Source organism: Phacochoerus africanus, chromosome 5 (genome assembly GCF_016906955.1).
Source record: "Phacochoerus africanus isolate WHEZ1 chromosome 5, ROS_Pafr_v1, whole genome shotgun sequence".
In the NCBI taxonomy this organism is placed as follows: domain Eukaryota; kingdom Metazoa; phylum Chordata; class Mammalia; order Artiodactyla; family Suidae; genus Phacochoerus; species Phacochoerus africanus.
Window position 1 is genome coordinate 83,347,979 of NC_062548.1, and position 14,745 is coordinate 83,362,723.

The 14,745-nt window shown below is 36.8% G+C and overlaps 1 protein-coding gene across 12 annotated transcripts in view; it reads right to left on the reverse strand.

Annotated features, from left to right (window-relative positions):
• EHBP1 (EH domain binding protein 1) overlaps window positions 1-14,745 on the reverse strand; it is a 350,723-nt gene that overhangs the window by 58,084 nt on the left and 277,894 nt on the right. For 9 of the 12 annotated variants that reach the window (XM_047781969.1, XM_047781964.1, XM_047781960.1 and 6 more), the window contains one exon: window positions 6,063-6,210. In XM_047781969.1, coding sequence (XP_047637925.1) covers window positions 6,063-6,210 — 148 coding nt within the window. The remainder of the gene's footprint in view (window positions 1-6,062; window positions 6,211-14,745) is intronic. The other 3 variants (XM_047781962.1, XM_047781970.1, XM_047781961.1) reach the window with 1 other exon arrangement.

A 14,745-nucleotide genomic window follows, 5' to 3' on the forward strand; every position in this document is an offset into this window, starting at 1 on the left:
ATAATTACTAGTGATATAAGCACTGAAGCTTATGTTCTTTATAAATTACAGTAGCTCCAATATTATTCCTAAGATACCACTCTTGCTCACACCCTCTCATATGTGAAAGAAAAAGTGACCCAGGAATAAACATGGGAGTGTACTAGCCATGTGACATCATCCTTCATGTGAGATTGCTTGCTAAGATGATGGACTCTAGAGCAGCGATTAGAGGCAGGAAATCCAGGTTGGAGACTGTTAGAACCCCCCAGGCAAGTAGTATGGAGAGCCTAACCTATCATAAAAGAACTGGGAGTGGCTGTGACTTGAAAAGCAACTGGATATTGAGTGGTTGGGGGATGGATACTGAAGAGAGGAAGAGTGAGGGAGATGTCAACACTGACTCTCCAGCCTGAGTGACTAGAAGGATAGCATTGCTGTGAAAAGAAGCTACATCTGGAATGGTACCTGGATATGGGGATATGCAGTGGGATCTTCATTACCCACTTCCATAGTGCCAGGTTCCTGTCTGATGTTAAACAGGTGCCATTCATTTTATTTCCTGGCTAAATGAAATCTCTACCTACACTACCAGTCACAAGTAATGCTGAGTGGGTTAACTCAATGTATATATATGTATTGTTAACCTGAGATAAAAAGATTACTACTTGGTAGGGCAAGAGTAAAAACTGATCTCCTATACAGTTCAGATTTTCTTAAGAATAGATTTCCACTTTCTTTCCATCTACTGACTTCAGTTGTATGACGAACACTCGAATGCTTTTCAATAGTTATGTTACACATTTCTTAACACCCATGGAAATACTCTACATGCATTTTAGCAAACCAAAAGTGCATGTGTATCTATGCACGTACGTGTTTAAGACACTATATATATATACATATGTATATATATATATAAAATAATGATATAAATATTACATCTTTATGGCTAACCACTAAAAACCCAGTAGGTAACATGGCAGAAAGTACACTAGAGATCTGATATACAACAGAAGGTAGTTTGCAAGTATAGCATGTATAATGCATGCAGGAAAAGCTAAAAAGAGATTGCATATACACTGGAATGAGACAATGCATTCCAGCTGACACTGCATGGCACTATAAGCAAAATGAAGACCCCAATGGTATGAAGAATAGTACAGCAATAAGGCCAGTCTTACAACACTTATCATTTATAAATAAATTGAGTGAGAAACTAGTGTTATCTGGTGACAGTAAAAAAAAAAATCTATACTTAAAAAAAAGATTTTCAGGCTACCATTAAAAACATATTCAAAATAAAATTCCTCATTTGTCTCATGACTTTTTTTTTTTTTCTTTTTTGGCCACCCTTCAGCATATATGGAGTTCCTGGGCCAGGGATCAGATCCGAGCCGCAGTTGTGACCTATGCCGCAGGTGCAGCAATACCAGGTCCTTTAACCCCCTGTTCCAGGCCGAGAATCAATTTATGTCCTGGCACTGCAGAGACGCTGTCAATCACAATGTGCCACAGTGGGAACTCTCCATTTGTATCATGATTTTAAAATTCATATTGAAGGTTCCCTATAAAATTCCTAACTTTAAAAGATATTCTACAGGAATAAAAGACAGAAAACAATACAAATATATTATTAATAGAATCTGAAAATAAAAATTATTGAAGGCCTATAAGATTTTATTTTGATTCAACAAATTTAGATAAATCTATTTGCCATAACTGAAATAAGGATAATGCAGGCACAGGAACATTCTCATGGATAAAATTAATTTTTTTCTTTATTGATATGAAATGCAAAAACAAAGTACACCATTCCATCTAAATCAGAGAGGCAAAAATGTCGGTTTAAAAGTTAAACGACCCTAACCTAATTCAAACCAAAGTGATGAGCCACAGGATAAATATACATATAAACATGTATATATATGTGTATTCATATAATATACAAAATCTATATCATATATTATATACTATGTAATATATATGATACAATATCATCTTAAAACTAGATAAATACCTTTTTTGCGAGTGCTCATGGACCATTAACAAACATTTAACAATTATTTGGCCGAAAAAGAAATCAATTATACTTCAATAAAATTTTTAAAAACATTAATTTCAAGGGAAAATTCAGGCCATATTCTCTGACTACAATACCATATAACTAAAAAATGAAAAATATCACACTTCATCCCCAAATAACTATGTTGCTAAGATCAATACAATAAATGAACCCATGAGTTTGTTACATAAAATGAGGATTTTATTTTATCTTATTTTACTTTATTTTATTTTATATTATATTATTTTATTTTATTTTGTCTTTTTAGGGCCATACCCACAGCCTATGGAGGTTACCAGGCTAGGGACCAAATTGGAGCTACAATTGCCAACCTACACCACAGCCAAAGCAACATGGGATCCAAGCTGTGTCTGTGACCTACACCACAGCTCACAGCAACACTGGATCCCCGACCCACTGAGCAAGGCCAGGGATCAAACCCACATGCTCATGGACACTGAGCAAGGCCAGGGATCAAACCCACATGCTTCTGAGACACAATGGGAACTCCAAAATGAGGATTTTAAAAGGAGGTTGTTTGGATGTGACCTGGATCCTGCGTTTCTGTGGCTGTGGTAGAGGCCAGCAGCTGTAGCTCTGATTCGACCCCTAGCCTGGGCATCTCCATATGCCGTGGGTGTGGCCCTAAAAAGCAATAGATAGATAAATAAATAAATAAATAAACAAAAGGAGGCTGTTATAAGTCTATAACTAAAAAAAAGCAGAAATTGAAAAAAACAGAACGAAACAAAACATATGTCGTATACCACAGTATCACCTGATTTTTCCTCTAAGTCATAAAACTATGTCAAGAGAAGGACAAGCAAAAGCTAGGCTGCAGCTCCTTGGACTGGTTCTGTTACTGTGCAAAAATTAGGCTATTTCTGGTCGCAGTAAGATGCAAGTGGGTTGCCTGACTACATGGCTTTACATGACCTAAAATACCTTGCATACATTTTCTGTGGACACCATGAGGCTGATGACATCTCACCTCAGACTTACTAAGTTTTCTTTCCTCAGCGAGGCTGGTTGATGAGAATGGGAAAAAAGCAAGCTTTCCAAGCAGGTTCAGGCAATGACTCTTAGTATCATGTTAAACACATTCTCTAGGCTGTGCTTTCACCTTATTATTTCAGCTTCTAACTAGCCCCTCTCCTTTGTTACAGTAGACCACTGCTTCCAAAAATCTTCTGATGCTAGTCCATCATCTAGGCTGGTCTCTACTTATTTTTCTCTCTTTCACACTTATTCTGACCTTATTCAGATAATTCCCACTAGACATTGGAAGAGTAGACACTAATTTGTTAATTGTTTCCCCTGACATATCAACCTCACCTCATAGGGTCATTGTCGTTTAGAAATTACTCTCTTGTGAAACCAAGTGAACTTCTAATTTGCCATGCAAGGGTCAGCAAACTATAGCATGGGGGCAAAATCCAGCCCACCACCTTTTTAGGGTAAATAACAAGCATGCTCTTTAATTTGCACATTGTTCAAGGTTGCATTCAGACTATAAGCGCAGAGTTGAGTAGTTAAGACAGGGACCATCTGGCCTGCAAAGCCCGAAATATTTACTCTGGCCCCTTCCAGGAAGCTTGCTGAATCCTGGCCCAGCACTGTGGCTGGCACTGCTAAACAGACAAACGCATATGTATGAATGGTTGAATTCTGGGCAGGGATTTTGCCCTCTGCCTTGTCCTAAAGGTTTGACACTGTGGCCTTGAGAGCTTCAGCTCAGACCTTGAGGCCAGAGCAGACCCAGTCAGATCCATACACTTTCATGAAGACAGGCCAATATCCATCACTGAGGTTAGGGAATAGGTCTATTCTACTCGTTGTATGTCAACCTTAGCTGTGATTAAGAGCCTACTGGCTGATACGTGGCTGCTTTCAACATCCAAGGTATGGTATGTCCTATGAGAAAAACGGACCCTGGCCACTTCGATCTCTTTGGGGAACAGAGTCTAGGCTATCTTCTCATAAGTCATCTGTTGAACCATGTCCCATCTTCATTTCATCCAGCTTTTTCTATTCTAGTCTATACTTCTTTGCTAGCTTTAGAGGTCCAATCCTCATTTGTCCTTTATTTACTTGGCTGAGTATTGAGTGATGCCAAATTAGGTCTTCCCTTTCCCCAGTTACCAAGTTGGGAAAGTACCCATTTGGGGGTTGTGACACTAAGTTTCTACCTAGTATAGTCCTGGCTTAGCCTCAACTGGTGTTGGATGATAGAGAAAAAACCAATTACATGGCCGATTCATCCTATACCACTAATCAAAAATATTTTAAATCTTAGCCTTCCCAGAGTTCACTACTCATTTAGCATTGTTGTCATTGCTCATTGCTGGAAAAAAAAATTAAAAGAAATAGTAGATGCCTCTCTATCTTAGTATTACTGCTCTCCTGTGGGTTTACAATGCCACAGGGAGCTAGTGTTAGTAGCTTTATGACAGTCTATCTGGAGGGTCAAGAATATGAGGCTTTTTCTATCACTCCGAGATATAAGGAGGTAAAGATTTTTAAAATTTACTTAGAATAGCTGGAATTTTTATGATATCAAAGAAACACCTTGTTACTAAGAAAAAATGAAAGCAAATAGCATTATATAAAAATAACTGTGAATAGTTACTATCGTCACTATGAAACTTCAGTTGTGAGTATAGAAGCTATAATGAAAATTCTGTATGGTAGTTCCCATCATGGCTCAGTGGTTAATGAATCCAACTGGGAACCATGAGGTTGCAGGTTCGATCCCTGGCCTTGCTTAGTGGGTTAAGGATCCAGCCTTGCCGTGAGCTGTGGCGTAGGTTGCAGACGCGGCTTGGATCCCGTGTTGCTGTGGCTCTGGTGTAGGCCAGCAGCTACAGCTCCGATTAGATCCCTAGCCTGGGAATCTCCATATGCTGCAGGAGTGGCCCAAGAAATGGCAAAAAAAAAAAAAAAAATTCTGTATGATAGGAGCTGAAAAGGTAAGATAAAGGATTTAACTAAGATACAAACATTCTGAGAACACCAGATGGACAGATACACAGCTGTTTGGGAAAACAGCTTTCATATTTATGGGATAGAAGGTGATATAGTCATTAGTTGGAATGCTCTACAATAGTGAGAGTTTAATATAAGGAATCAATTAACAATAACAGCAGTAAGTTTCAGTTTACCTTGAAGAAACTTATCATTGACCTAGAAATTGTTTCCTTTGTTTCGGTTTTCTAAGGTATTATTCGAGTCCTCACTTGCCTACTCTCCAGGGTGATCTTAGCATTTAAGATTAACTCAGGACAAGTACCTGGCATGTTTTGGTAGATAAATAGGTTACACACCTTTGAAATTAAAAAAGCCCACAGGCCTCCTGAATATACTACTTTTAAATAAAAATGTAAAAAGTTCCAAGTTAAAGATGTCCAAATTGAGCACTGAGAGGCAAAATTAAAATTCTCTTTAATTATATATATAGTGCTTGTCTGAACATCAAGCTCAGGATAATTACTACAGATATTGAAAAAGACCCTCTTCAAATAAGGAGACTAAGAAAAAAAAATGCATATGGGACTTGTTTGGCTCTAATGCTGGAGCGATGTTAAGACCACGTTCCAAATATCTGGTTCAAAGTGAAAATCTTTCATGCCAAAGCTCTCCAGTAACAAGTCTTGTGATCTAGATGTTGGACTTTGCATATTAGTCATTTCTAACACAGTTAATGAGGCATCACAGAGAATCACAAAGCAAGGCCCATATGAATTTTCTCCAATATCATATTCTTAGTATTTCCTGAGTACTTTACATACTTACCCATAATCAAAGCACTTCTTGAGTTGCCAAAGAGTTGATTTTGGAATGGCAATAGTCAACTTCTGATTTACTATGCTTTCTTTAAGTTTTTTTGCAGCACATCAATAGGCTAGAAACTTTAAGTATTAGATGCACAACATTTTGAAGTAAGAATAAAAAGTCCCAAAAGGTCCATTGCGGATTTCTGGGTTGTCTGTAGAATATGATACAAGATTCTTTAGCTCACCTCCAGATGCCTTTGACCTTTCTTTCAACTTTTCTGCAGCCATTTCACCATAGCTGGGAAGTTCTGACATCTTCACTCCAGATCGAGCTTCTGCTATTAGCTGACGAGCTCTCTCTCTCAGCTGCCGACGTCGCTCTTCATCTTGCTGCTAAGATATATTGAACAGTTGCCAACTCAGTAATTGACAGAAATGCAATTTCATTTTCAATCTGATCATCATGATAGTAACTGGTTTACAGCATGGTGCTTGGCCCACATTATAAATAGGATGCTCTATATCAGTTGGATGTCACACCATTTTTAAAAGACATCCAAGAATCAGATTTTTAGAAAACATTTACAAATTATTGTATTAAAATGTCTGTTAAAAATTCAAACTAGCCTTTAAAGAATGTTTGGCAATATAATTACAGAGAAAATAGCAGGATCTACTATTAGTAAAACAATCAAGCTTATAGAAAAACGTCATAATACTGAAAATAGAATTTCAATTAATACCTCATTTTTTAAGACTAGAATGTAACTGGCTATTTTCTGGTCAAGGCATAGAGCACTGACTAAAAGATATCTTTGACAGCAGAAAATGCTGCTGCATCATTTTGATCAAATATAAGAAATGGTATATTTAGGGAGTTAGAGCAGGAATGGTGATAGCACATTAGTCCCAGTTATCCATGTTGGTAGTTTTTAAATACGACTTGAGTAACTGATGTACTATCCCCATTTCTTTCTCCCTACACCAAGATGCACACAGAGAAAGAAAAGTAAAATCTAATGTGGGTTTTGATATTTAAAATAACTAAAAATGATAGAGAAGTAACTAAAATAGGTTTTGCCTCCGAAAAAAAGGATCATTATGAATCACCAATAATCAATGAGAAATTGCTTTGTAAACTGGAAAGTATATGATAAAGCATCATTATGATAAAACAAAGCCTCAAAATAATCTGGCCCCAGCATATCTGTGTAGTTATCTTCCTTTAACCTTTCCCAATCTCCATAAAACCTCACACCTATATATATGGAATTGCTTGTATCACGTAGTTTCATGCACTCATGGATGTGAATATATCATTTCATTTTTTTGGAATTTTCTTCTCTCATCTTAATTCCTACTCATTTTTCAAGATTCAGCTTAACCCACTAAACTCCCCCTGATTATTCTTCTCTCCTCCCCACTGTGGAATGAAAGCCTCCTTATTCTCTATTACTATAGTACTGTGTGTATGTGTGTGTGTAATCACTTTTTAAAATAATTCTTGTCAAGTTTAACACTCTACAAATGCCTCCTTCTCAGCAGAACTGAGCTACTTGAAGGCAGGAGCTAGATCTGATCTATCTTTGGATCTCTGGTCCTTAGCACATACCTTCGTACTTGTACTTGCTTTTTAGAAATTTCAGGCATGAAAACTTATAATTTATAGTCTTAATGCTTAAAATATAGAGGGAAAGATAAAACAGTCAGAGTAAGGAGGTGTGATCAAAATGTATCATGAGTTCAGAAAAAAGAAAGAATCTTTTTGGCTGAGAGACAAGCAGAAAGCATCATGGCATCATGGTTTTTGAGTTGGGCCTACAGAATGAGCAGAGATGGAAATGGGTTACTCTGGAATGAGTAAAGATGGAAAATGGGTTACGTGGGTCAGTGTGGGAGAGACTAGGAGGTAGGAACAATACACAGACACAGAATCAAGAAAGTATACTGGGGGAAAAATATGTAGTTTAGTTTTTCCTGAGCATAGGGCAAAAATAATGACAGGAAATTCCCATAATGGCTCAATGGTAACAAACCCGACTAGTAGCCATGAGGTTGCGCATTTGATCCCTGGCCTTGCTCAGTGGGATAAGGATCTGTGGTTGCCATGAGCTGTTACATAGGTCACAGGCACTGCTTGGATCCTGTGTTGCTGTGGCTGTAGGCCAGCGACTACAGCTCTGATTCGACTCCTAGCCTGAAAACTTCCATATGCCATGGGTGCATGGGTGCAGCCCTGATAAAAGAAAAAAGAAAAAAAAAAAGACAGACAGACAAGGCAATAAACACAAACCTGGGTAGATAGATTGTAGGGGCCCTGTCCAACAGGGTGAAGTATTTTGTTTTTATTCTAAAGACAATGAGGGCCAACTAAAGGTTTGTTTTTATTCATGTCTTTTTTTTTTTTTTTTAATTTTGAGGTCAAGGCAAATGACCAACCAGTGGTGTACTTGAGAAAGATGAAAGATTAATCTGATAATCGTGTATACAATAGGCTGGCATAGAAAGACTGGAAAGAGACTAATTAGGAGGCTCTTATAAATGGTCCAAGGAAACCATATTGAGATTCAGAACTGGGATGGTGCAATGGGAATGGAGAGAGACAAGTGTAAGAAATACAGAGGTAGAACTGGTACCTGTACTGATTAGATGTACAGGGATGAAAAAAACTGAATCATAAGTTTTCAACCTGGGCAATGAGTAGAGCTGAGGCACTAAAAATAGAAATAGAAAAACTGAGAGGAAATATAAGAAGAAAAGGAGAGGAAGTTTTGGGTAAGATAGACTGGATATGAGAAGCTGGTTGGAAATCTGAGTAAAGGTATGAGTAAGTAGTTGGGAACTAGAAGTGATGCCAGGAAGTGAGGTCAAACTATGCCTATAGAGCAAATGGCTGAAGTTACAGGAATATATGCAAGTACCTGAAGAGATACTGTAGAAAAAAACAAGGACTACTAAACCTGGAGAAGATCTATATTTAGATAAAAAGAGGATAAGGAGACAGAGAAAAAAGAGAATAGAACACTAATGTATCCTGAGAATCAAAGTAGAAGAGGCTTTCATGAAAAAGGGAGTAATTGACTACAGTAAATGTTAAGAGTTTAATAGGTCTGAACATTATTTTAAAAGGGCGATCAGGAGTTCCCATCGTGGCGCAGTGGTTAACGAATCCGACTAGGAACCATGAGGTTGCGGGTTCGATCCCTGCCCTTGCTCAGTGGGTTAATGATCCGGCGTTGCTGTGAGCTGTGGTGTAGGTTGCAGACGCGGCTTGGATCCCGCGTTGCTGTGGCTCTGGCGTAGGCCGGGGGCTACAGCTCTGATTCGACCCCTAGCCTGGGAACCTCCATATGCCGCGGGAGCGGCCCAAAGAAATAGCAAAAAGACACACACACACACACACACACACACACACACACACACACAAAAGGGGGCGATCAAATTTAGTAGGCAATATCATTAGATTGGTGGAGTTTAAGCCCAGGCAATTCTTTCACAAATATTGAGATGTCTAGAATTGAGAGTTGTCAAAATTAATGGGGAGAAACTTACAAGGTTATCAAATGGACCTGGAGACACGCCTAAAGCTCCCAGTGGACAAACTGAAAAAATTCAGTACCAAAACAAACAAACAAAGAATGACAGCAATGAATTGAATCAAAGAAATCACACACTGAATCAATGAAAATTTATAAATTCATTATTATATTCAAAAAGTTCTTAGAAGGATGTATAAACTCATTTGAGGCAGCTCTTAAAATAACTTCTGAAAATTAGTAATGAGAGGAAAAATATCAAGCACTTATATTGTCTTTCCAGTGGGAAGGGAAGTTTAGGGTAACTAAATAGTCCCAGTCAATGAGAGAAAGTTCTACTTTACAAAATAATACTAGCTCTGATAATAATTTCAAAAAGGTAAAATTATAAAAACATTTTTTTGGCATTCCTAAAAGAATGACTGCTTTTAGCAAGACTTATGAACTATTATCAAAGCTCTTAGGTAAATGTCTGATGGAGAAGTGGTTATTCATATTACACTGTGGCAGATTGTATTTTCCAAAGATGGCCACAATGGTATATCCATCCCATCCCACATGCTTTCTGCAATGTGACTTTGCTTCCATTCCCTCATCAAGAGGTGGGATTTAATTCCTCTTCTTTTGAATGCTGTCCAGCTTTAGGGACTTGTATATAATCAATAGAATGTAGAAGCATTGCAGGGGATTTCTAAGGCTAGGTCAAAAAAGGCTACACCCCTTTTTCCCAGTTCTCTTGAAATTTTTGCATTTTGTACTTTCTGGGAAGCCAGCTGTCTCAGTGTTAGAATCCCAAGCTCCATGCAGGTGCTCCAGTCCACATTCCCAGCTAGGTTCAGCCTAAGTCTTCCCGGCCCATGTGTCAGACATGTGAACAAAACTGTTCAAGTCTCCCCAGCTGAGGACCCAGACAATGAGGAACAGAGACAAACCATTCCCACTGTGCCCTATCTTAAGTCTTGATCCACAGAATCTGAGAATAAAAACAATTTTTACACCATTAAGTCTGGAGTACTTTGTTTTAATAGCATTATTGTGCTTAAATAATGCTATATAGATTATAGATTATTTCCTGTTGCAAAGGGAAAACCTAACTGTAAATGGAGAGATCAGAAGATCAGCAATTAGGGGCCACTAATCCAGTGGTCAGTCTTAGCATCACTAATATTGAGTCAACCACATTATATGTTTTTTGATTTTTGAAGTACATGAAATGAATACCACTATAATATTTTAGCCCAAATGTCTAAAGTGAATCTACTAATAAACCTTTAGATATAATCTCCAGTTTATCATAAACACAGGGAATAGAGAAACATGACAAATGACACAGCAAGGAACCAAGCAAGCAACAACTCTAGAAAGCTGGATATTTAGAACAATTGACCTGGTCATTTTAACAAGAGAGAGTTATGAAAACAAACACACAACAAAAAACAACTAACCAATCACCGTCCCCACCAACAAAAGGGACTTAGCCAGATGCAATGCATAGTCTTGGGTTAGATACTAGTTTGGATAAACCAGCTATAAAAGACACTGTTGAGTCAATTAGAGGAATCTGAATAAGATCATAGTATTAAATGAGAGAAAATGCAACTTGACTGAAAAAATAGTTTACACAGTAATAACTTCATTTAGTCTTTTGGTGATAATACATATATCTATCACCAAAAAAAGAATTGGAAGCTTATTGACAAAGTTGTCATGGTGAAGATATGTGAGTGTGGAAATGTGATATTTTTTCCTTTAATCTGTCTTCATTTCCTAACTTTCTATAATGCACATGTACTACTCCTGTAATAAAAATTATTTTTAAAAAATCTTGGATGAAGGCAAGATAGAGATGAGATAGTAGACTTCTATGGTGGGTGGTGGTTGTCCTGGGGCAGAAAGAAGAGAGATCTAACATTCAAAGGAAATTTTCTTAATATTTAGAAATACAAGCTTCTTGGTAGTTAGAGTTCTGTACATACTGGGCAGAGTGAGACTGAAGATGCAAGAATAACATACATAAATCCTCAGTTCATTACTAATACTTCTAAACTTAGAAAATGAAAGGAAATGCAGGCTTGATAATGGTGATGTTGGTGATGGTTGCTCATATTTCTTGAGCTTTTATGTGCTAAGTGCTTTACATGTATGATCTCATTTAATTTTCACAATCCAATCTATTTTCACCGATGTGAATATTTGGGTTTAGAGGTTCAAGGTCATACAGCTAGAACTGATGTCAGAGCCAGGAGTCCAGACCAGGTCTTTTTGACTACAGGGCCCCTGCTCTTCACCTTCAAACTATTTGATCCTGAAAAGTATCAAATTACATGACCAACAGAGGAAAATTGAGCTTTTACTAAACTTTCATCTTTCAAACTTAAGAAAAGTTAAGAGCACTAATAAAAACCATTATTTGATATGCCTCAGGCAACTAGGTTTAAGAGAATTTCACTGCGTGAATAATAACTTCTTGCAGAGTTGGAATTTGGTGATTCAGACTAAGATGAAGTGGTCTTGGGTCATCTTAACTGTGCTAAAACGAAATAAATGATTCTACCTTTCTGAATATGAAATGGGAACCTAATTTTTTCTTACCAGTTACTGCCTCGCCCTCCTCCCTCAATAATATTCCCATCTGCTAATGTTTCTGAGAGCTTACCAAGAGTGCAATTTAAAGCAGGCAATCATTAATAAAACCAACTCTAAATACTAATTAGGGACACTTTATCAATTTCCATGTAAATTGTTTGTTTGTACTTATTTACCCGTCATTGTTCTCTATACAATAGAAAAAAATGCAAATGAACAAATCAGAATGCAGCCCTAATGGGACTTTCTGTTTATAACCATTAGCCCAGAGGTGTGCTGTAATTCAATTCTCAAGTAGCAAGATTTAGCCTCATTAACAGACTGCCAGGGCAGGTTACAACTCATAAAACCCTACAGTAAACAAAGTTTATGGACACAGCACAAAATCTTGAGCCTGATTGACAGAATTCTAGTTCCCTATCAGATTGCCTTGATTTACTTTTCTACTAATGTCCTAACACCACAGAGACAATTCTGCTTGGGCAGAGAGCTCTCCAGTGGGATGGTGTAACTGTGTTGTTTGTTTTCTCACCCATTAAGTTCCCTTAAGACAAAGAACCAACTGAGAGAACAGAAGTTAATTGTTAAGGTCAGGAGGAAAAGCTTGTAATTATAGAAAATGATTATGCAATTTAAATTGATAGTATTATTAATTTCCAGATTCATTATAAGTGAAATATTTCATTTTAATTTTTATATATAAGATCCATTAAAAATTTTTAAAGTAAATATTTAAAGAATAGATAGCAAAAAAACCCCCAAAACCCTATATATATATCTTTTACTCAAAAGAGACATATTGTTCATGTCAAAGGAATACAATGACCACAGAGTAGGGTGATGATTATTTCATTATTTTTATATGTTCGTATATGTGAATATTTCTGACAATGAGTAGGTTTCCCTAAACCTACTTAAGTACAGATAGGCATTATTAGTTTTGACCATTCTGCATTCAAAAGAAGATAGCACCTCACAGCTGTAAATAAGTCATCTGTTTACCATATCTGCTGAAAAGAATAAAAGGAATCTGCTGTCATTAAAAAGTACACTTGAAAAATTCAATACATAGGAAACCTATGTATCTATCACTTACCTGTCTAGTCTAAATAAACTTAAATAAATTGAAGTAGTTAGGCTTCCTATTTCTAAGAATGTGGTGAGATGACATTTTCACTTTTTTATACAATATTACTTTACAGAGTCAGATGGAGTTATATAGATATTCTAGCCTTTTTAAGATGGATGTACACTTTAGAGGGTTTGACAAAAGCTGTGTATTTGAGAAAATATTAGTTGTGTGCCTGTGCAGTGTTTTCACGTGTTGTCACATTTATTATTCACAACTCTATGAGGTAACCCCTATCAGCCTGATTGGATAGAAATTGAACCTCACTTAAATATACTGCCCAAGGTCATACACCTTGTAAATGGCATAGTAAGAATTAAAATCAGTGTCTGTCTGATTTCAAAGTACCGGTCCTATCTATTACATGACTGGTGTTCAGAAAATTATCTGAGGACTCACTGCTATCAATAAAAAAAAAAAAAAGACAATAGTTTTTTACTGACACTATACAAATCCCCCTTTCTGCTACTGAATACAGAGAGATGAAGAGGAACTAAGATTTATATTCGTTTAAAACTTAGGCTCCTGACTTTAAATAATAAGCCTTCAGAAAAGTCCCGAATGCAGTACATTTAAGCTTTACTTTTCTCTTTGCTAATGTCTTCAGGATAAGGCAAAAATCCTGTTAGCGTGCAAAAAGCTTGTATTTCAACACACAGATTTAAGATATTTGAATATAGAAGACGGATAAGAAACCACCACTTTGGACATAAGCTAAAAAAAATATTTAGCCCTTGTACAGCATGTCCTCAAGTTTCTATTTTCCTTATCATTCTAAAATGGTCTACAATCTGCCATAGATAGATGCACTAGTAAAACTTGACAATTTGAGGACAAACTCCTCAAGAATAAGTAATGTAATTCCTTGTTTCCTTTCCATAAAAATGTATTGGTATGCAATTTTTATATTTCACAGTTCACCGACATCTAGGCAAGCTTTCTTCCACTGCTTCAATGGTGCTACTTTTAATTTTATCCTCCTTAGTCGTAGTAATTAAAGTGATCAGCAGTGGCATCCCAGCGGCTTTGACACAGCTACAACCCCCTAGCAGACTTTTGCTTTTAAGGGGAAGAGAAAGAAAAAGACTAGAGTTTCATTTCACAGAGAACAAGAAAATCAAGCTTCTTCAATCCTCAACTTTATTCAATTGTTCTTTCAGCAGTCTTTGGATCTTAAGAATCAAATAAAAATGGCTGCCATGGGGGGTCCTTTTTATACTTGCCGCAAATGTCACCGACTGACATTACTTTAGCCAAAAAATGATGCCATCGATTTGTGAAGGTGAATTAGAACATGAGAAACTGTCAGTGTAGCTGCTGAGATCATTACCCACCAAAGGGTGTCTTTCATAACATTAGATATTTTTATTTAGTCGGTTGAAGAATACAGATTGAAAAATCTTTCTATTTAAGAAAAATGTCTACACACATTTTCATGGAGTAAGCTTTAACGAAATTTAAAAATACATTATTTCAAATAATGGTGTTTTGCATCCTTTTTATAAATTTACAAAGTTTTTTTTTATATAAATTTGTGCTTAAACAAAGCATCTTATTCCTACCAACAAACCCATAATTCTATATCCTTTACCTCCCTTAGTTATACAATACCCTGTGCTTACTTGTGTTCTTCAGTGTTTCATGCAGTCTTAGTAACTGGACTCTCATTAATTGGGC